The sequence below is a fragment of the Felis catus genome, chromosome C2 (assembly GCF_018350175.1).
Source record: "Felis catus isolate Fca126 chromosome C2, F.catus_Fca126_mat1.0, whole genome shotgun sequence".
NCBI lineage: Eukaryota > Metazoa > Chordata > Mammalia > Carnivora > Felidae > Felis > Felis catus.
The window spans coordinates 71380518-71403715 of NC_058376.1; the positions used below are offsets into that span (position 1 = coordinate 71380518).

At 36.9% G+C, this 23198-nt stretch overlaps 1 protein-coding gene across 9 annotated transcripts in view; it reads left to right on the forward strand.

Moving 5' to 3' along the window:
* RUBCN (rubicon autophagy regulator) overlaps positions 1-23198 on the forward strand; it is a 69282-nt gene that overhangs the window by 16265 nt on the left and 29819 nt on the right. For all 9 annotated transcript variants that reach the window (XM_045037053.1, XM_019839921.3, XM_019839926.3 and 6 more), the window contains exons 2-3: positions 11924-12077; positions 21598-21684. In XM_045037053.1, the coding sequence (XP_044892988.1) occupies positions 12039-12077; positions 21598-21684 (126 nt within the window). In that variant the 5' untranslated portion in view covers positions 11924-12038. The remainder of the gene's footprint in view (positions 1-11923; positions 12078-21597; positions 21685-23198) is intronic.

The window sequence follows — 23198 nt, forward strand, 5'->3', positions numbered from 1 at the left end:
TGTTCACTGCCTTATAGCTCTATGGCCACAGAATATACCTGTACTTCTGCTTTGGAGGATTGATTGACTTTGTGTGTGTGTGTACCTTACTTAGTACAAGGCTAGTTTTTGTGAATGTGTCTATGCTTAAAAAAAAAGTGTTCTTCAGGACATAGCTTTCTAGATGTAAAGAACAACCTTATATATTATTCAGCTCTTCTAATCACTTTTTACTTTATGGTTTTCATGATTTGAACATTAATGTCCTATTACCTTTGTTTTTTCTATTTTCATTTTTTTTAAGATTTTATTTTTAAATAATTTCTATACTCTGTGTGGGGCTCGAACCCACAAATCTGAGGTCAAGAATCGCATGTACCAATTGAGCCAGCCTCTCAATTTTCTTTCTTCTGTTTTCTACTGTTTTTGCTTTGTGTGTGTGTTTTGTTTTATATATTTTGAGGTCATTTTATTACATACATAAAAGTTAAAGACAGCTATATCTTTATTATGACCTCTTTGTCTTTTTTAATGATTCTTGTCTTGAATGCAACCTTCATAAAATATCATAATTTCCACTTACCTTTTTGCTTGATTGGTTGCTTTGTTTTAAATAGTTGAGTTTATTTCATTGATTTTTATTTTTGTATCATACGTGTTTCATCTTAATTCTGTCATCTTTTAAAAATGATTTTTTAATTTTTTTTGTTTATTTTTGAGGGGGAGAGAGAGAGAGAGAGAGAGACAGAGTGTGGGCAGGGGAGGGGCAGAGAGAGAAGGAGACATAGAATCTGAATCAGGCTCCAGGCTCTGAGCTGTCAGCATAAAGCCTGATGCGGGCTTGAACCCACTAACTGGGAGACCATGACATAAGCCGAAGTCAGACGTTTAACTGACTGAGCCACCCAGGTGCCCCTAAAAATGATTTTTATAATATTCTCTTGCTCTTTCTTTGCCTTAGCAATTTTTGAGATTGTCTAATTTTAGGGGTGCTTGGGTGGCTCAGTCTGTTAAGCACCTGACTCTTGATTTCAGCTCAGGTCATGATCTCATGGTTAGTGAGTTTGAGCCCTGCCTCCGGCTCTGTGCTGAAAGCAAAGAGCCTGCTTGGGATTCTCTCTCTCTCTCTCTCTCTCTCTCTGCCCCTCCCCCATATGGGTACGTGCACGCTCTCTCTCTCTCTCTCAAAAATAAATAAACTTAAAAAGAAAGATAACCTTGGGGTGCCTGGGTGGCTCAGTCGGTTAAGCGTCCGACTTCAGCTCAGGTCATGATCTCGCAGTTCATGGTTTCGAGCCCCGCGTCGGGCTCTGTGCTGACAGCTCAGGGCCTGGAGCCTGCTTCTGATTCTGTGTCTCCCTCTCTGTGCCCCTCCCCTGATCGTACTCTGTCTCTGTCTCTCTCTCAAAAATAAACAAACAGTAAAAAAAAATTTTTTTTAAATAATCTAGTTTTAGTTGTAATGATAGTTAGCTCTCACTTTAAAATAGTATCCCTAAAACTGAAGCAATTGAAGCAGTCTTTCTTTCCTCCTGTGCCTTTGCTATCGAAGTGGTGGCGTGTGCCTCCTTTACCTTGTTTGTAAAGCATTCTGCTACCCAGACAACATAAGATGTGACTGTATGGTAATGAGGTTGACTCTCTTTTATGACTCATGAAATTAGTCTTACTGCTTTGCAATAAACCCTTATATGCTTCTACCATTCTATCAACTAAGCAGATTGGAGTCTCTGTTAGATACAAGATACCTCCAAATCTGAGGAAGTCTTTTCTAGCTTTCCTGCTTCAGTGAGAGCACCATGAGCATAATCAGGCCTTCAAATCTGTGCTTACCAAGGGGAGATTTAACCCTAGTTTAAAATCAGTTGAGACATTGTTTAGATGGGGAGCACAGTGACAAGTCTTCATTTGTATTACAGACTGTCCAATCCTAGATAGTTTTTGGCAGAATTTTCTCTGAGGCAGACTGGGTAAGAAGGCTTTATTCAGGTACCCCTTCTAATGTAGTTGGATTTATTATATTTATGCAGTGGAAGTTCAAAGAAGGAAAAGGACAGAGAAAAGAGAAGGAATATTATCTACTCTATGATGGTGCTTTCTATAGATGATCAATTACTCTGAAGGAACTGAACCTTAAAGAATTTAAATGGCTTACCCAAGGATGCAACAGCTAGTTTGTGGAGAGCTGGGATTCAAATTCAGGTTGGCCTGACTATGAAACGTGTTCTTTTTCTGCTTCATGACATTTTCTCAATCCTTATAAGCACAAAAGAAATAGAAAAAACATGGTCTCTATCTGTGAGGAAACAAACCACATACAATAACAATTTTTTTAAGGATGATTAGGAGGAATGTTGTATTGACAGTGTATATTATAGGGTTTCAAACGAAGGAGTTATAGCAAGTCAAACTATTTACAACTTTTTATTTTAACGTTTATTTATTTTTGAGAGAGAGAGAGAGTGTATGTGCGAGTTGGGAAGGGATAGAGAGGGGACAGAAGATCTGAATGAGCTCCATGCTAATAGCAGATAACCCAATGTGGGGCGCGAACTCACAAACTGAACTCACAAACCATGACATCATGACCTGAGCCAAAGTCGGACACTTAACTGACTGAGCCACCCAGGTCCCCTTATTTAGAACTTCTTAGGAGAAGGTTGAACTAGAGCTGAATCTGAATCCCTGAATAAGACAAGAAGAGAAGCATTCTATGTGGAAAGGTCTGTGTAAATAAAGTCATGGAAGTAGGCGTGAGGTTGGCATGTTTATAATAGAGTGTGTTAATGAGACTATATTCAAATTGAGGAGTACTGAGGAAGAAAGTTGGTATTTAGATGGGGGCTACATGATGAAGACGTTTTGAACTCCATACTGAGGAGTTTGTACATCATCAGTGGTTAGGTTTCTGACATAAGGGATTTTCCTTTTGTTAAATCTACTCATTATTGAAATTCAGTAAATTTGATGTCATTCAAATGTAGTGTGATTGGTGAGGCATTTGTTGAATAGATATGAAGTTACAAGCATGCCTTCGAGTACTACTTATTCCCTCCTAGACATTAAAATTCTGCTGTCAGCCATTAAAGAGATGGGACTGGCCAATGGTTAGGTTCTCCTAAGTACCCTGGAGTTGAGAGACTATAATGAAGTCAAGCACGTTTTTTTCTATAAGCATATTATTTACTTAAAAACATCGTAAATATTTAACTGCATACTCTACATGTCAGATACTATATACTTAAAACCAGAAAACATGGAGCCTGAAAAGAAGACAATTAAACATATATGTGATAGTCTCTTGCTACTTAAAGTGTTACTAATAATTGTTTCACTTAACTATGTCTCCTTCTGCTTTAAAGAAGGAACCTATTCTTTTCAGAGAGTGCTTTTTGGTATTAAAAGTCCCAAGTGTTTGCCAGACCACAGTCTTTCAGCATAAGATGCCCTTGACACTTTGGTATTTAGAAAATCTTTGATGGTAGTTTCCAGCCTCTTGTTTGGTAACTTTATTCAGATTATTGATCTTTCATTAATTGCTAGGCTCAAGGAAGGCCTAAACAGTTCTTCCCTTCTCTACATTCCCCTCATATAACCAGAGGTAACCACTATTACATACCTCAATTTCTCTCAGCATTTTTATGTTGATGTCATAAATAATAATTTTATATTCTGCTTTTTATACTTTAACATATTATCTGTCATTAACTTTGGAAACTCTTCCTAATGAAAAACTTTAATGGTTTCATGATATTCCATCATTTGGATATCACATACTTTTCTTACATTTCAGGGATCAAATCCTTATCTGACTTGGGACAACCTGACCTTCAGTCTTGATTTCAGGTAGATACCACAATTCATTGCAGATAAATGGCACACTGTGGAGGGAATATGCCAATAAGTTGAAGCTGTTTCCTTGTACCACTAAAAAGGACACTGGAGATCCAAGACATGCTAATATATATTTCTTGGGTTAAAATCTCACTTTACAATTGCATGGTACTTATTATGTATTTACTATTTGTCATATATTTCAGTTGTTTTTAGTGATTATGTGTTAGTTATATGGCATTACTCTTTTTATTTGTTTATTTATTTATTTATAAGTTTTTATTTGAATTCCAGTTAATTTACATACAGTGTCACATTAGTTTCAGGTGTACAATATAGTGATTCAACATTTGTATACATCACCTGGGACATAGCACTTTTTTTTTTTAAATTTTTTAATGTTTATTTATTTTTGAGAGAAAGAGAGACAGAGACAAAGACAGAGCACAAGTGGGGGAGGGGCATAGAGAGAGGGAAACACAGAATCTGAAGCAGGCTCCAGGCTCTGGGCTGTCAGCACAGAGCCCGACGCGGGGCTCAAGCTCACAGACCGTGAGATCATGACCTGAGCCCAAGTCAGGCGCTTAGCCGACTGAGCCACCCAGGTGCCCCTGGGACATAGCACTTTTTAAAAAAATAACATTTGCCTGTAACTTTTCTGTTTTAACCTTGAATATCACTTTTTAAAAAAAAATTCCAGTATAATTAACACACTGTGCTAGTTTCAGACATATAGTTATTAAGCAATTCTGTGTGTTACTGAGTGCTCATCATGATAACTGCACCCTTAATCCCCTTCACATATTTCACCCATTCCCTCCACTCACCTCCTCTTTGGTACCTATCAGTTTGTTCTCAGTTAAGAGTCTATTCTTTGATTTGTCTCTTTTGTTGTTGTTTTGTTTCTTAAATTCCTCATGAGTGAAATCATATGGCATTTGTCTTTCTCTGGCTGACTTATTTCACTTAGCATTATATTCTCTAGGTCCATCCATTTGGTCGATGGATTTTATTTTTTAGGGCCAAGTAATATTCCATTATATATATATATATATATATATATATATATATATATGTATATATATATATATATACATACACACACACACATCCCCCACATCTTCTTTATCCATTCATCTCTCAGTGGACACTTGGGCTGCTTTCATAATTTGGCTATTGTAAATAATTCTGCAATAAACATATTGCAAAAGCATAAGCATATGCAATAAGCATATATCTTTTAAAATTAGTATTTTTGTATTCTTTGGGTAAATACCCAGTAGTAGAATTATAGGATCATATGGTAATTCTGTTTTTAATTTTTTGAGGAACCTCCATACTGCTTTCCACAGTGGCTGCACTAGTTTGCATTCCCAACAGTGCAAGAGGGTTCCTTTAACTTCACATAGTTACCAACACTTGTTGTTTCTTGTATTTTTTATTTTAACTATTCTGGCAGGTGTAAAGTGATATCTTATTGTGGTTTTGATTTGCATTTCTATGATGATGAGTGATGTTGAGCATCTTTTCATGTGTCTGTTGGGCATCTGTATGGCTTCTTTGGAGGAATGTCTGTTCCTGTCTACTGCCCATCTTTTAATAATTATATCTTTTTTTTTTCTTGGTGTTCAATCTTGTAAGTTCTTTTTTTTAATTTATTCTTCAAGAGAGAGTGTAAGTGGGGGAGGGGCAGAAAGAGGGGGACAGAGGATCCTAAGTGGGCTCTGCACTGACAGGCTGACAGCACCAAGCCCAACATGGGGCTCAAACTCATGAACTGTGAAATCATGACCTGAGCTGAAGTTAGACGCTCAACCAACTGAGCCACCCAGGTGCCCCTCAGCCTTGTGAATTCTTTATAAATTTTGGATATGTCATTTAATAAATTATAAGATGTGTCATTTGGGAATCTCTTCTCTCATTCTGTAGATTGTCTTTTAGTTTTGTTGATTGTTTCCTTTGCTGTGCAGAAGCTATTTATTTATTTATTTATTTATTTATTTATTTATTTATTTTAATGCTTATTTATTTTTGAGAGAGAGAGAGAGAGACAGAGTGTGAGTAGAGGAGGGGCAGAGAGAGAGGGAGACACAGAATCTGAAGCAGGCTCTAGGCTCCGAGCTGTCAGCACAGAGCCCGACGCAGGGCTCAAACTCACAAGCCTTGAGATCATGACCTGAGCCGAAGTCAGCCACCCAATCCACTGTGCCACCCAGACACCCCTATTTATTTATTTTTAAGTAGGCTTCATGCCCATCATGGAGCCCAACATGGGGATTGAACTCATGAGCCTGAGATCAAGAGTTGGATGCTTAACCAGCTGAGCCACCCAGGCATCTCCTGGTTTGTTTGTTTGTAGTTGTTGTTGTTGTTGTTGTTGTTGTTGTTTTGGTAAAGTAGAAGCTTTTTATTTTTATGTAGTACCAATAGTTTATTTTTGCTTTTGTTTCTCTTGCCTCAGGAGACATATCTAGAACAATATTGCTATGGCTGATGTCAGAGAAATTACTGCCTGTCCTCTCTTCTAGGCTTTTCATGGTTTCAGGTCTCACATTTAGGTTCTTAGTCCATTTTTTAAAAAGTTTTATTTATTTATTTTGAGAGAGAGAGAAAGAGAGAGTGAGAGAACATGAGCACAAGCGAGGGAGGGGCAGAGAGAGGAGGAGAGAATCCCAAGCAGGCTGCACAACAGCAGCGTAGAGCTCAGTGCAGGGCTCAAACTTACAAACCGTAAGATTATGACCCAAGATGAAACCAAGAGTCAGACGCCTAACCGACTGAGCTACCCAGGTGCCCCAAGTCCTTAATCCATTTTGAGTTTATTTTGTGTATATGTGAAGTGATTTGGTTTCATTCTTTTGCATGTAGCTGTCCAGTTTTCCCAACACCATTTTTTGAAGAGACTATCTTTTTCCCATTGCATATTCTTGCTTTATCATAGATTAATTGACTATATGATGGTGGGTTTATTTCTGGGTTCTCCATTCTATTTTGTTGATCTATATGTCTTTTTATGTGCCAGTACCATACTGTTTTGATTACTACGGCTTTGTAGTAATATCTTGAAATCTGAGATTGGATACTTCCAGTTTTGTTCTTTTTGAAGATTGCTTTGTTTATTTGGGGTCTTTTGGGATTCCCTACAAATTTTAGGATTACTTGTTCTAGTTCTGTGAAGAATGCTGTTGGTATTTTGCTAGGGATTGCATTAAATTTGTAGATTTCTTTGGGTAGTATGGACATTTTAACAATATTAATTCTTCTAATCCATAAGCATAGTATATCTTTCCATTTGTTTTCTCTTCAATTTCTTTCATCAGTGTTTTATAGTTTTCAAAATACAGGTTTTTCACCTACTTGGTTAGGTTTACTCCTAGGTATTTTATTATTTTTGGTGCATTTGTAAATAGGATTTTCTTAATTTTCTGCTACTTCATTATCAGTGTGTAGAAATGCAACAAATTTCTCCACATTAATTTTGTATCCTGCAATCTTCCTGAATTCACTGATCACTTCTAGTAGTTTTTTTGGTGGAATCTTTAGGGTTTTCTTTTTTTTTCTTTTTTTTTTTTAACATTAACTGCTTTACTTTACTTTTTAATATCTTAGTTTTTTTTTTATATGAAATTTATTGACAAATTGGTTTCCATACAACACCCAGTGCTCATCCCAAAAGGTGCCCTCCTCAATACCCATCACCCACCCTCTCCTCCCTCCCACCCCCCATCAACCCTCATAGGGTTTTCTATATATAGTATCATGTCATCTGCAAATAGGGAAAATTTTACTCCTTTTTTTTACCAATTTGGATGCCTTTTATTTCCTTTTCTTGTCTGATTGCTGTGGCTAGGACTTCCAGACCTATGTTGAATAAAAGTGGTGAGAGTACACATCCTTGTCTTGTTCCTGATCTTAGGGGGAAAGCTCTGTTTTTCACCACTGAGTATGGTGTTCATTGTGGTTTTTCATATGTGGCATTTATTATGTTGAGGTATGTCCCCTCTAAACCTGCTTTGTTGAGGGTTTTTATCATGAATAGATGTTGTATTTTGTCAAAATGCTTTTTCTGCATCTGTTGAAATGATTATGTCATTGTTTATCCTTTCTCTTGTTAATGTGATATATCACATTGGTTGATTTGTGAATATTGAACCACCCTTGTATCCCAACAGTAAATCCCATTTGATTGTGCTGAATGATTTTTTAAATACATTGTTGGATTTGGTTTGTTAATATTTTGTTGAGGATTTTTGCATCTATGTTCATCAGAGATATTGGTCTTTTTTTTTTTTTTTTTTTTTTTTTTTGGTAGTGTCTGTGTCTTATTTTGGTATCAAGGTAATCCTGGCCCCTTGAGTGTTGCTTCTAATTGTGACTTGGCAAGCTTAAGACTGTGCTGGCATTTAGCAAAACTTTTTCCTTGAATATCCTTATTTGAGTTGCTTAAGCAATTTCTGTTCCTCTTTCAAGGAGGAATCAAGTCAAAATCACCCCAAAGGAAAATAGGTAGGACTTTATTCTGAGGTTGGCTTAACTGTTGATGAAGAGGATCCAGGTAGCAATGGATTATACTGTCCCTTGCCACTTAGGCCTGGTGCTTCCTTGGCACAGGGTGAGATGCTTAGAAAGACTTGCTTTTAATTTATGGTGATTAAGGGAGAGCACTCTGTGTACTTGGAGAAGTGGCTCTGCAAAGGGCTACTTTGAATCTAATATACATCAAAGGCCTTGCTTTTGCCTAGATAAAGGTTACATGTGAATTCAAGGTGATATCATTCAAATAATTATTACTGAACAGGTTTAACCCAAGAAAGATTGACCTTACTTACTGAAAATGTGGTTAAAGAATACAGAGGCATATTTGATTTTTCATGGTGATCTGTTCACTTGCATATAAGATTCAGGTATGAATAGATTAATGCAACTACTGTGTGTGGGCTCTATTTGAATATAGCATTTCAATTCTCTGGAAGTGATAACTGCATTATTAGGGTAAAGGATTCTAAAAAGGTAAAGACAATAAATAGGCTAGCTGTGTAAATAAAATTTTTTTTAAGGTTTACTTTTCTTGTGCATGAGCTTATACCAAATATAAATGGTTTGGTATAATTTAGAATAAGAGCCACACTCTTCTGTAGCTTTGGTATCTTAGGGATGCTACATTGTGAGGAAAGAAAGGTCTTTAGCTTTGTTCAGTAGAAGTTGGTAGTAGATCTGAATGCTCAGGTTTCTAGGATTTCAGTGCTCATGATTTTGGAATCGAAGCCTCAGGGTGATAAGGTACTTGGTGTCTGATTTCAGAATTTATCATGATTTTCCTTGACAGTTATGCTTGTAAGATGGAGAATAAATCAGAACATAGGTATGTAAAGTTACTTGAGGAAGCAAACTGCTCTCAGGCCTGCAAGATTTAATTGTAACCTGTTGGAATGTGAAAACTGTGTCAGTCTGAACAGGCCAGATTAACCCTAAAGAAGCATAGAAGATGAAGAGTCACTGAAGCAAAAGTTGGCAGTCACTTGGCCTCTGTGATGGCAGTTTCTCACAGTATGGCATTTTAATGACCATTTAAATCCTCTATACATCTTAGTATCTTGAGATCTCTCTCAGGACTGGCATGGAAATAAAACAGGACAATGGCCAACAGGTACATGAAGAGGTGCTCAGTGTCACTAATTATCAGTGAAATGCAAATTAAAACTGCAGTGAGATAGGCCCTCACAGCTGTTAGAAGGACTGTCATCAAAAAGGTGAGAGAAAACAAATGTTATTAGTGAGAAGGTAGAGAAAAAGGAATCCTTGTGGACTGTTGGTGGGAATATAGTGGTGTGGCCACTGTAGAAAACAGTATGGAGATTCCTCAAAAATTAAAAATAGAAATACTATGTGATCTGGCAGTTTTTCTTCTGGGTATATATCCAAAGGAAACAAAAACAGGATGCTGAAGAGATATCTGTACCCCTGCGTTCATTGCGGCATTATTTATAATAGCCAAGGCATGGAAACAACCTTAGTATCCATTGATAGATGAACGGATAGAGAAAATGTGATACACACACACACACACACACACACACACACACACACACACACGCAGGAATATTAGCCCTAAAAAGGGAAATCCTGCCATTTTGGACAACATGGATGGACCTTGAGAGCATTATGTTAAGTGAAATAAGTCAGACAGACAAATATTGTATAATCTCACTTACATGTGGATTCTAAAAAAAGCCAAACTCCTAGAAATAGAGAGCAGATTGATTGGTGGTTGCTAGAGATGGGGGATGAGGGAAATGGGTATACTTCCAGTAATCAGATAAATAAATTCTGGGGATATAATGACAGCATGGATGACTACAGTTAACAAGACTTATAGTATATTTGAAAGTTGCTAAGAGAGTAGATCTAAATGTTCTCATCTCAAGAAAACAAATTGTAACTATGTGATGTGATGAATGTTAACTAAGCTTAATGTGGTAATCATTTTGTAGTTTATACATATATCAAATCATTATGTTATACACTCCAAGCTAATATAATGTTATATGTCAATTATACCTCAATAAAATTGGGGAAGAAAGAAATGGAACAAATGAGTTTGGTGACTCAGATGTTTAAATGGTGTAAGGTTAAGAAAGCCTGATGTCTCCCAGTTTGAATAAATTCTTGGTCTTAAGGCCTTGAGAGCAGAAGACCAAGTTGAGATTCATCTAGCTTTCTCTTTTTATTTATTTATTTTTTTAATTTTTTTTTCCCAACGTTTATTTATTTTTGGGACAGAGAGAGACAGAGCATGAACGGGGGAGGGGCAGAGAGAGAGGGAGACACAGAATCGGAAACAGGCTCCAGGCTCTGAGCCATCAGCCCAGAGCCTGACGCGGGGCTCGAACTCACGGACCGTGAGATCGTGACCTGGCTGAAGTCAGACGCTTAACCGACTACGCCACCCAGGCGCCCCTAGCTTTCTCTTTTTAGATGACACTCTTATACTGGATCTAGCTTCATTCATTATATTTTATTTGTCTTTACTCATCCACTTTTAAAAATGACTCAGAAAATGCACATAAGAAGTTAGTTTTCAGTACTGATAGAATTAGTAAGGATTCCAATTCAGGACCCTTCTGCCCCGATAGGCATTTAAACGATGTGAAATAGTTATGGTGAAAATTCCCTGAAAAAAATTATTATTCTCATGACTGTTCTTGACAAGTGTAAAGAGTAGTATTCTAATAAGAAATGGAAGGGCAAGGTAAAGTGTGCAGTATGACACTTGGGGGCCTAAGAGGAGGAGTTTGGCATTTCATCTCTTCATGTTTTCTTTATCCAGTTTGATTCAGTGCATCCAACTTTTTTCATTCAATTGAAGTTGGTTTTGAGTTTTTATTGGGGTGGAAACTGTTGAGAAAATGCTGGGGATTTCAGAGGAACCTTGAAGACCGTTTAGGGCAGCAATTTTCAAACTTTTCCTCCTCAGTACTTCAGATGGTCCAGAAGAATAAGCCAAAAGTTGACTGATTTGGGGGCATGTCCCAAAGTGGCTCAGTGCAAACAGAACCTTTTTGTCTTGATTTTAGCTTAAAAAACTATGGGGGGGGGGTGGGAGGCAGAAATCATGGACAATTTACATTCTTAATCATAATATTTGTGTATACATATGTGTACTTAGTGCATGGAAATATAGTGAATAAAAAGTCTTTTTTGACTTTTTTGTTCTAAAAAAGATTTCTGGTTTTGATCACATCCCCTCATCTCTTTATACACTGCTTATGTCCTGTCATTTCCAGAAATGGATCTTGATGGGTCTCAGTCTTAGAAACAGAGGGTTATAGGCTACTTATGTGAGAATTGAATGAGATAAAAAATGAAGATCACCTTACAAAACATAACATGCCTCATTAAGAGTGAGGGTTTTTGTTTTTGTTTTTTTAATCTTAGTGTTCTTTACAACTTAAGTCCTCTCTGATTTGGGTCTTAGGCCCAAGTAAAAATTAATAGAGGAAAAAATATTAGGATTTGGGCTGGAGGCCTCTTGGCTTAGACTTTCTTTGACATGTTCAGGATCAGATACAACAGAGTTAACTAACCTTTGGTATAATTGATGCCCTTGCAGGAGGGAGCACTGGCAGTTGCTGGGTAATTTGAAGACTACTGTGGAGGGTTTGGTGTCAGCCAACAGCCCCAACGTCTGGTCCAAGTATGGTGGCCTGGAGCGGCTTTGTAGGGACATGCAGAGCATCCTCTATCATGGGCTTATCCACGACCAGGTGTGTAGACCTCTTCTTTTTTGCCAGGTTGGCTGCATCATTTGCTGAAAAGAAACAGTTGCATTAAGTTGTTGACAGGGAGAAGATGAAGGCTACTAGTCTGTGAGCCCTTGAAGGTGGGACTGTGGTATGATGATGAGAAGGAAGAGGATAAGGACAATGATGATGAATCCCTAGGATTTTTCTCTTAGGAGCACCCTAGGACACATCAATTACAGAGTATTGTCTTTTTTAGAATACCCTCTGAGCATCATTTATAGACAACTGGTTGATTCTTATGAATGGTAGTTTTAGTTATAGCTTAATTTTTTTAATATAAACTTTATTGATGTTGAGTTTCTTTTCTGTAATATCCTCAAACACTAATAAACTTTGAGTATTAATAAAGAGTAGAATATAATAATACATAATGATTTTTGCTTTATCTTTTGCATTTACTTCATTTGCAGTGTTTTAAATAAGGTTTGGATCTGAATAAAATTGTCAAGTGAGTCATTGGCTCTAGTATCCTCCTACTTAAAAAATCAGACATCACAGGGGTGCCTTGGTGGCTCAGTTGGTTAAGTGTCTGACTTCGGCTCAGGACATGATCTCACGGTTTGTGGGTATGAGCCCCGCATCGGACTCTGCTGACAGCTCGGAGCCTGGAGCCTGCTTCAGATTCTGTGTCTCCCCTCTTTCTGCTCCTCTCCAGCTCATGCTGTCTTTCTGTCTCTCTCAAAAATATAAATAAAATTTAAAAAAATTTTTTTAAATCAGACCTCACAAATAATGTGCATAGGCTTGTATTCCTAAACAACTCCTCCGTATCCCATATCAGAGTCTAGTATTCTTCCCCGGAACTCTTTCCCTAGAGCTAAGCTTGTCTTTCTCTTTTCTAATCAGAATTTATTCTCAAGCAGTCACATTGAAAAAAAGCTAACTAATTGGTGTTAAGGTATTTATAGTTGATAGGATTTAATATGCTACCCTTCCTTCTAAAAATATATGTGTATTATCTCTGAACAGTATCTTCAAACTAACGTTCCTGTTTGACATTTTCAGAATTCAGTGGAGAAGTTGGCTTAGGTTAGATTTTCTTTATTCAGAGTAAGTTCTGAAAGTGAGGCTCTCTCAAAGCGATTCTTAATGGTCATTGTTATTTAAACACCATTCTAGACATTTGGAGGCAACATTGTGTGGTAGCCTGACAAAAGTCTTTGGGATCAGATAGAACCTGGATTGAAATCTAGACTCATTTCTCAGGTCCTTGGGGAAAAAATGACATAGTAGTTACAATTATAGACTCTTGAGTCAGACTGTTCATATTTTAATCTCAGCTTCAGAACTATGTGGTATTGGGTAAGTTATTTCTTTGTGCCTCTGTTTCCTCATTTGTAAAATGAGGTAACACTGATACCTACCTGATTGAATTATTGTGAGAATTAAATGAGATAATATACATGAAAAGCTTTAAAAAACATAAGCTGACAGTTGATCTTAACTGTTAGGTAATAATTTTTTTGAGGCTTGCTTTTCTCATCTATAAAAATGAGAATAATGTTATTTATATCATGTTTGATGGAAAGATTAAATGAAATAGCATACAAATTTACCTAGTGCAGTTTGTGGCACATACAAAATTAAAGAAACATTTATTAATTATTTCCTAAGTTTCAAGTTACATGTAGTCCTATAAAAAATAGTTATGAAGACTGGAATTTATAAAATAAATAACCCACTGCAATCTGGCTTTTGCCCTTACAGCTGGTGATCTTGTTACTGAAGTTTAAGTAAAATGATGTCCATGTTACCAGATCCATGAACATTTCTTCCCTTTTGAACACTGTCTTATGTTCTTCGTTGTTGACCATCATCACACCATGACTTGTATAGCATTATTATCTTCTAATGTCGTAGAGTCCTTCTGCTACCCCTGTGACCATTCCTTCTTAGTTTCTTTCCCTGGAATCTCTTCTTTTTGGGTTTTAGTTTTTAATGGGATTCTGTCCTATGTCCTTATCTCTTTTTACTCTGTACGTTTACCTGCAACAGCTTCATCCACTTGCATTGTGTTAACTATCACCTTTGTACTAAAGACCCCTAGCTCAGACACCTCTCCTGAACTCCAGATCCATAAGACAAGCTGTCTGCTATACATTATCATCTGGCTCTTTGTCCTGTAGGCTAAGCACAGCATGACCCAAAACAAACTTATTTTCCTCATGAGATTGCCCTTTCTCCTATTTTTAACACTGATTTGTGGCATTGCTAGCCACTCAGGTCTCCCAAGCCAGAAACTTGGGAATCCTGCCACATGTTTTACAAAAACTCTATACAAGTTTCCCAGGCTGATGACCAAAATAACTACTAGATCAGTGGCACTTGGTGAGTGGTTAAGTACTTGCATCTTGGTAGCAAAAAGGTTCTCTCCTTGGTTCTATTACTAATTTTACATTGTCATCTAGAGTAATCACTTTACCATATTACAAGATGGTTTTACCATCTGTGCCAGAAAAAGAAAATGTCTTTTTTCTTAGAAAACGATTTCATGAAATAGTAAAGTCAATGGAGTTCCAAATGAAGGATGCTTGGTAAATGCAAACCAATATTAACATATCTTGTTACAGTTATTAATAAGTGATATCTGTGAGAGCATATGGTCATCGAAATGAAAAATATTAAAGTATATGGTCATCTGCAAAATAGCAGTAGTGTTAATTAGTGAAAGCAAACCAGGCAAATATGTCATACACACACTTTTCAACTATAGGCTCTAATGGAAAGAATCAAAACCAAAAGATCAATACCAATTTCACTGCTGCTTTGTTCTGCCTTGTGAAGACCTAACAATTAATGTCTGTGTCAAGGACTTATTTTTCCCTTTCATTTCCTCCCTAAAGATTAAGGCTTTCAAAGGCTTCTGGCTGCTGCGTCATCAGGAAGCTATTCTGGGTGTTGTGCCCTTGGAGAGGGGGAAGGGATACAGTGATTCATGCTGGTCATATCTATTCTGTGCTTTTAAAGGATGTGTTATGGAATGTGAACTTTATTTTTTTAAATCACTCAGGGCCTTTGGAAAGCTATGATATCATGACCATATTCTTAGAGGTATCTCATTTTCCCTGACAGCCTGCATCTGGGCTACCTTTTAGTTTTTCCATAAGGCAAGGCATATTTGATCATTTCTTTTCTACTGCTTAGAAATGTGGAGACACTCAGTCTCTAAGATTCCTCAGCTGAATAGGAGAAGTAAAAAGATCCCCCTCTTTTCCACCACCAAGAAGAAACCTTTTCTTGGCAATATAGGCAGCCCAATTTAAAAAATAACAATAATAACAGAAAAGACTTGTGTGTATTTTTCTTTTCTGAATATATAAGTAGTATATGTTTTTAATTTGTTGAAAATTTGGAAAATACCAAAAAAGAATTTGGAGAAAGTAAACATCACCCTCAATACCAACTAATAACAATCACTCTTTAACATTTTGATAGATCTTCTTATTTTTTTCTATGCATTTGTGTGCTTTTTAAAATATTAAGATCGTACTATATATGTCATTCTGTAACTTGCTTTAAAATATTTAATTTTTAAAATAAACAGTACATTTATATGCTTAACACAAGAAGCATAAAACTGTATTCAGTGAAACATCTTCTTTCCTTTCAATCCTTTAGGTAACTTCTGTTTACCAGTTTATTTCTAAAGAATTTTTATGTTTGTAAGAGAAAATATGAATAATTTTCTTTGCTACACCTCCTGATTTTTCACACAAATAAAAGCATGCTATAATTACTATTCTGCATCTTGGCTTTTCCTTGATAGGTCTTGTAATTCATTCCAAGTCATCATATAAAGTGCTTTTTCTTTTTTACAGCTGTCATTTTATAATATTCCATTGTGTGTATGTACCATAATTTACTTAACCAGTCCCCTGATAATGGGCTTTTAGATTACTTCCAATCATTTGCAGTTAGTAACAGTGCTACAGCAAATAACCTTGTGTATAGGTCATTTTGCCCTTTACCGTAGGATATTCCTAGAAGTAGAATTTTTAGGCCAAAGGGTAGGTACATTTCAATTTTGATAGGTATTGCTAAATTGTTCTCCAGGAAGTTATGTCACCAACGATGTAGAAGAGTTCTCCATACCCATGCCAATATTAAACTGTAAACTATCACCAGTATGATAGGTAAAAAGTTATATTCCTCTTATTAAGAAAAATGTTTATGAGAACCATTATTGTTCCATGAACTCTTTCCTATTCCCTCCCTCCCCCTGCCCCGTTTTCCTTAGATTCTTTTCCTATGGATTTGTAGGAGTTCCTTATTCATTAATGGAATTAATCCTTTGTCTGTAATGTGAGTTACAAATATTTTTTTCCTAGTTTGTCTTTTGCCATTTCATATGGTGGCTTTTTACTATACAGAAACATCTGATTTTTAGTAAGTCAGATTAATCATTTCTCTCAGGGCTTCTGGGCTCTGTATGATGCTCTGAAAGGGCTTCCCACTGTAACATTATTAAAAATGTTTCTCGATGGTTTCTTCTGTTAATGGCTTAATTTTTTACATTTAAACCATTTCATCTGTAATTTATTTTGAATATACTTAATCCTCTTGGCACACAGATCTATTTCTGATTATTTATTGTGGTCTGTTGTTCTATTTGTCTACCATCACCGCTCAATTTTAATTATTGTAGCTTTTCATTATGATAGGAATTGTCCTTCACTTGTACAGTATGTTTTGTTGGTTGTTGATCTTCCCCCCAATATTCAAGTATTTGTCATTTTATTTATTATTATTATTTTAAAATATAATTTATTGTCAAATTGGCTAACATACAATGTGTAAAGTGTGCTCTTGGTTTTTGGGGTAGATTCCCGTGGTTCATCACTTACGTACAACACCCAGTGCTCATCTTTTGTCATTTTATTTACCCCTTAACCACTACATCAATTTTTGGCTTAGGACAGGAAAAGCCTTCTTATACAATGTGATCTGGATCATTAGATGATTGATTAAGTGAGGGCAATTGAAGAGTCACTCAAACATGTTATGTTATGTTATGTTACGTTACGTTACGTTACGTTACGTTACGTTATGTTATATTATAACATCTAAATTTATATTTATTCAACAGTCCTTGGATATAGGACCGAAACCTTTTCTGGGAGCATGGATCCACTGATGGAATTTCATATCATCTTTCCTGAATAAATTGCACTCATAATACATGAAACAGGGCTTCCAGTTTTAATTTCTTTCTGCTAGACTAGCAATTTAAAGATCCTATAATATGAGTATAAAACTTTCTACATTTTTAGGGGTTTTTTTCTCTTTAACTTCGAAAGTTGTCTTGCCTCTATGTAATTTGACATCAAGTTTTTATTGAAGTTTTTGTTTGGGCATACATTTTCAGCTCCTCTGGGTAAATACCAAGTAGTATGATTGCTGGATCATATGGTAAGAGTATGTTTAGGTTTGTAAGAAACTATCAAACTATCTTCCAAAGTAGCTGTACCATTTTGCATTGTCACCAGCAATAAATGAGAGTTCCTTTTGTTCCATATCCTCACTAGTATTTAATGTTGGCATTGTTCTGGATTTGGGCTGTTCTAATATAGGTGTATAGTGGTATAGTGTTGTTTTAATTTACATCTCCCTAATGACATATAATGTGGTATGTCTTTTCATGTGCTTATTTGTCCTCTGTATATCTTCTTTGGTGAGGTGTCTGTCAAAGCCTTTGGCCCATTTTTAAAATCAGATTGTTTAATTTTTTTTCTTTTTTCTTTCTTAAATGTTTATTTTTGAGAGAGACAGAGTGCAAGTGGGGGGGGGGTGGGGAGAAAGAGAGAGAATTTGAAACAGAGCTCCAGGCTCTGAGCTGTCAGCACAGAGCCCAATGCAGAACTCAAACTTGGGAACACTGAGATCATGACCTAGGCCGAAGTCAAACACTTAACCGACTGAGCCACCCAGTTGCCCCAGATTGTTTTCTTATTGTTGTGTCTTAAGAATTCTTCATATATTTTGGGTAACATTTCTTTATCAGATGGGCCATTGCAAATATTTTCTCCCAGTTTGTCGTCTCTCTTCTCATTCTCTTGACATTGTTGGTCATAGAGCAGAAGTTTTTAATTTTAGTGAAATCCAGCTTATCAGTTCTTTGTTTCATGGATCATACTTTTGGTTTTGTATCAAAAAGTCATCACCATACCCAGCGACATCTAGGTTTTCTCCTGTGTTACCTTCTAGGAGACTTATAGTTTTGCATTTCACATTTATATCTATGATTCATTTTAACTTAAGTTTTGTGACAGGTGTGAGGTCTGTATCTAGATTCATTTTTTTTTCGTGTGAATGTCCAGTGTTTTAGCACCATGTTGAAAAGACTGTCATTGCTCTATTGTATTGCCTTTGCTCCCTTGTCAAAGATTAGTTTATTCTATCTATGTGCATCTGTCTCTGAGCTCTCTATTCTGTTTCACTGATCTATTTGTCTTTTTTTTTTTTTTTTTTTTTTGCCAATACTCCACTACCTTGATTACTGTGCCTTTATTGTAAGTCTTGAAGTCAGATAGTGTCAGTCATTTTTGAAGAAAAACTTTGCTCTTGTCTTTCAAAACTGTTTTAGCTATTCTGGGTCTTCTGCTTCTCCATATAAACTTTATTATTATTATTTTTTAATGCTTATGTGTTTATTTTGAGAGTGAAAAAGAGAGAGCACAAGTGGGGGAGAGGCAGAGAGAGAGGGAGACAGAGAGAATCCCAAGCAGGCTCCTCATTGTCGTCGCAGAGCCCAAATGGGGCTTGATCTCATGGTTCGTGAGATCACAGCCAGAGGTGAAATCCGGAGTTGGAGGCTTAATCAACTGAGCCACCCCAGGGGCCCCCTCCATATAAACTTTAGAATCAGTCTGTTGGTATCCACAAAATGACTTGCTGGAATTTTGATTGGATTGCATTGAATCTATAGCTCTAGTTGGAAAGAACTGACATTTGACAGTATTGTCTTAATATCCATTAACATGGATTATCTCTGTACTTAGTTCTTTGCTGTTTTTCATCGGTGTTTTGAGGTTTTCTTCCTATAGATCTTGTACATATTTCATTTTGGGGAGTGCTAGAGTAAATGGTAATATGTTTTTAATTTCAAATTCCACTTTTCATTGCTGATGTATAGGAAAGTGGTTGACTTTTGATATTAGCCTTGCATCCTGTGACCTTGCTATAATTACCTACTAGTTCTAGGAACTTTTTTGGTTAATTCTTTAGAATTTTCTACTTAGATGATCATGTTATCTTGAACAAAAACAGTTTTATTTCTTCCTTCCAAATATGTATACTTTTTATTTCCTTTTTTTTTTTTCTTAGTGCCCTAGCTAGGACTTTAATAAGATGTCAAAAGTAGTGGGGAGAGGGGACATCCTTGCTTTGTTTCTGATCTTAGTGGGAAAGCTATGAGCTTCTCGCCATTAAGTATGATGATACCTGTAGGTTTTTGTAGATATTCTTTTATCAATTTGAGGAAGTTACCTTCGATTCCTAGTTTACTGAGAGTTTTTATTATGAATGAGTGTTAGACTTTGTCAAATGCTTTTTCTGCATCTATTGATGTGATCATGTGATTTTTCTTATTTGGCTGTTGATGTGATGGATTCCAGTCTTGATTTTGGAATGTTAAACCAGCCTTGCATACCTGGGGTAAATCTTACTTTGTTATAGTGTATAATTCTTTCTATACAGTGTTGGATTTGATTTGCTAATGTTTTGTTGAGGACTTTTGCATCTGTGTTCATGGGAGGTATTGGTCCATAGTTTTCTTGTGATTTTTTTTTTTCTGGTTTTGGAAAATTAGGGTAATTCTGGCCTTGTAGAATGATTTGGGGAAGTATTTTCTTCTGCTTCCATCTTCTTATAGGCATTATAAGGAATTGGTATAATTAAATGTTTAGTAGAACTCACCAGTGAACCCATCTAGGCCTGGTGCTTCTGGTTTTGGAAGGTTATTAATTGTTGATTCCATTTTTTTTTTTAGTAGATATAGGCCTACTCAAATTATCTAGTTCTTCTTGGTGAGATTTGGCAGATCATGTCTTTCAAGGAATCGATCCATTTCATCTAGGTTATCATGCCACTGAGCATAGAGTTGTTTATAGTATTCCTTTGTAATGTCCACGAGATCTGTAGTGTTGTCCCCAATTTTATTTCTGAGTTAGCCTAGAGTTTTGCCTAAAACAAGGAAACCAAGTTTAGATGCTATTCACATAGATATGACATAACCAGGAAATGTGCTGGATTTGATATCCCACTATTGACCACCCTGGCCACTCAGTGTCCACTAAGCCACAGAGCAGGGATCAGAAACACTGCTACATTGCTACCAAAATATTAAAGGTCTTCATGATTCTAGTTGGCAAAAAAGTCTGTACATCTGACACCTGACACTTCTAATTCTCGCTTTTACCTTCCCAGTCTAGGTGAGAAAGCCACTGACATTTGAGATGATTCTTTTTTTTTTTTTTTTAATGTTTATTTATTTTTGAGACAGAGAGAGACAGAGCATGAATGGGGGAGGGTCAGAGAGAGAGGGAGACACAGAATCTGAAGCAGGCTCCAGGCTCTGAGGTGTTAGCACAGAGCCAGATGCGGGGCTCGAACTCACGGACTGTGAGATCATGACCTGAGCCAAAGTCGGAAGGAAGCTCAACCGACTGAACCACCCAGGCGCCCTGAGATGATTCTTGAGTCACATATTAAGATCTGATTTAAGGACTCTTTCTAGGCTGTTTATTTTGTTCCATTGGTTGGTCTGCCTCTTAATGCTTGTACTAGTTTTGTATCTCTAAATTATTTAGATTTCAGTTTTAACCTGTGCCCAGTCATCTCAGAAAGGATTCCCCAAAAATAAGAATTAGATTTTCTTAGTGTAAACATTTTGCTATCATGTTCAGACTTCCTCCAGTGTGAGACTATTTTATCTAGAAGTGTGAGACTACTTTATCTAGAATTGCTCATTTCTTTGACTCCCTGACCTTGGAAGCATGGGAAAAGCAGGTCTTTCCTTACCTGATTTTGCAGTAGGAACTAAAGACATCTGTCTCTGACTTCTAACGAATAACTCTTCACCAATTTTAAGATTTACCTTCGAAGTGTTCGTAGTATCCACAGATGTATATGATCATAGATCTTGATTTATGGATTCTCCTGAATAAAAAGTGATTAACAGCTCTTTCCAAAAAAAAAAAAAAAAAAGATTTACCTTCGAGGGCTTCAGTGGTGGAGAGACGAGGGAGAGATCAGATCACTTTCATTGTATAACCTTCTCTATCATATGCATGCATTACCAGTTCAAAAGAACAGTTAAAACAATTTTTAACAATTATCCTTAAAAAGGGTGAACATGAGTATATATCCTTTTGATTGTTGCTAAGAACCTTTGTTGAGGTAAGGGAAGCTTATGCTCTCCCCCTCGCCCTCTCTTTGAATTGGTCTAAAATGGTAGATTTCTTCACCTTGTATGTTCCCATAGGAGGTGTGTTGCCGCCAGACTGACTACTGGCAATTTGTGAAGGACATCCGATGGCTCAGTCCGCACTCAGCCCTTCACGTGGAGAAGGTAAGAAGTGAAAAGTAACCGCAGGGCCATGTTGTTTGATGTTCTGTCTGGAGAGTCTCCTAGGCTAGAAAGATGGCGTGTGTTAAGTTTCCTATTAACCGAGGAAAGGAAACTATGTCTGTAAGACTAATCTGGAGGGCTCGAGGGGAGGATTGTTTACTTAAAAAAATAATAAACCTTACAAATACATTGCTCCAGGCCTTTTTCTGTACTCTGGGGAAGAGATGAAAAAGTTTTGTTATCTTCAAAAGATCTGCATATTAGGAGGAGAATGAAGCTGTTCAAAATCCTAGGAAAATGGCAAGATTCCCTGAAGTAGTTGGGGAAGCAGGACTGAGATGCTGATAACTACGTGAGGAGAAGAGGAGCCATCATTTGGAAAGAAATGGAGATTTCTGGAGGCCAGCGTCAAATAGAGCCGAACGTGTTCCTGAACAACAGCTTTAGCTACCATTGTAGGACTTTACTCTCCTGAGTAAACAGGAGAGTACCTGTTAGCTTAGCTCAACAGAGTACCCTTCATTTCCAAGTAGGGAAACAGCTCATGGAGGTTAGTGACTTGGCCAGAGTTACACAGCTAGCTCCAGATCAGTCACTGCCAAATGTACATATCTATTTATTTAACTCTTCAGTATGGAAAATCTCAAATACATACAAAATTAATGAGAAAAATGTAATGAACCCTGAAATATCCATTACTCATCTTCAGTATCTGTTAATAGCTGGCAGTCTTATTTCATGTATATCCCACCTACTGCAGGTTCATCACTGAGATGATGTCAGGAGAAGTAATTTGTTTTTAAATGATCAGGGAACCAAATCACAAGATGTCAGACTGGCCCTTTTTGTGAAGAAAAGGCCAGAGCCCAGTGGTTTTTCTTATGTGGATTTTCTTTGTCCTTCTCACTTTATTTTTCTTAACCACCACTCCCTCTCACCCCAGCTAACTTTCTTTTCTAAAATATATTGCCATAGTCATTTCTTCTTGGAAGCTGCCTGAAATTGCCATCCATACATGTTTTGCACTGAACCTGGGCTATGAGTCCTTGCTTTTGTTTATTTATTATTATTTTTTTAATGTTTGTATTTATTTTTGAGAGAGAAAAGAGAGAGCATGAGCGGGGGAGGGGCAGAGAGAGAGGGAGACACAGAATCTGAAGCAGGCTCCAGGCTTTGAGCTGTCAGCACAGAGTGTGATGCGGGGCTCAAACTCACAAACTGTGAGATCACGACCTGAGCCAAAGTCAGACATTTAACTGGCTGAGCCATCCAGGAACCCCAGACCTTGCTTTTAGAAATAGTCAAGTAGAAGGAGGTTCCAAATAGAGAATGCTGTGACTACAGCCAGAAAGAGACACTCAGATGGCTTCTCTTTGGTGGAGAATCTTAGGTGGTGTCTTCCCAGATCCTTTCCCCCAGGTTTTTGTGCATTATTTTCTAGAGGCCACCTAAAATGGAGGACTCTGTGAAAGAAGCCAAGAGGTCAAGTTTATCCCTCCTCAGAGTACCACAGG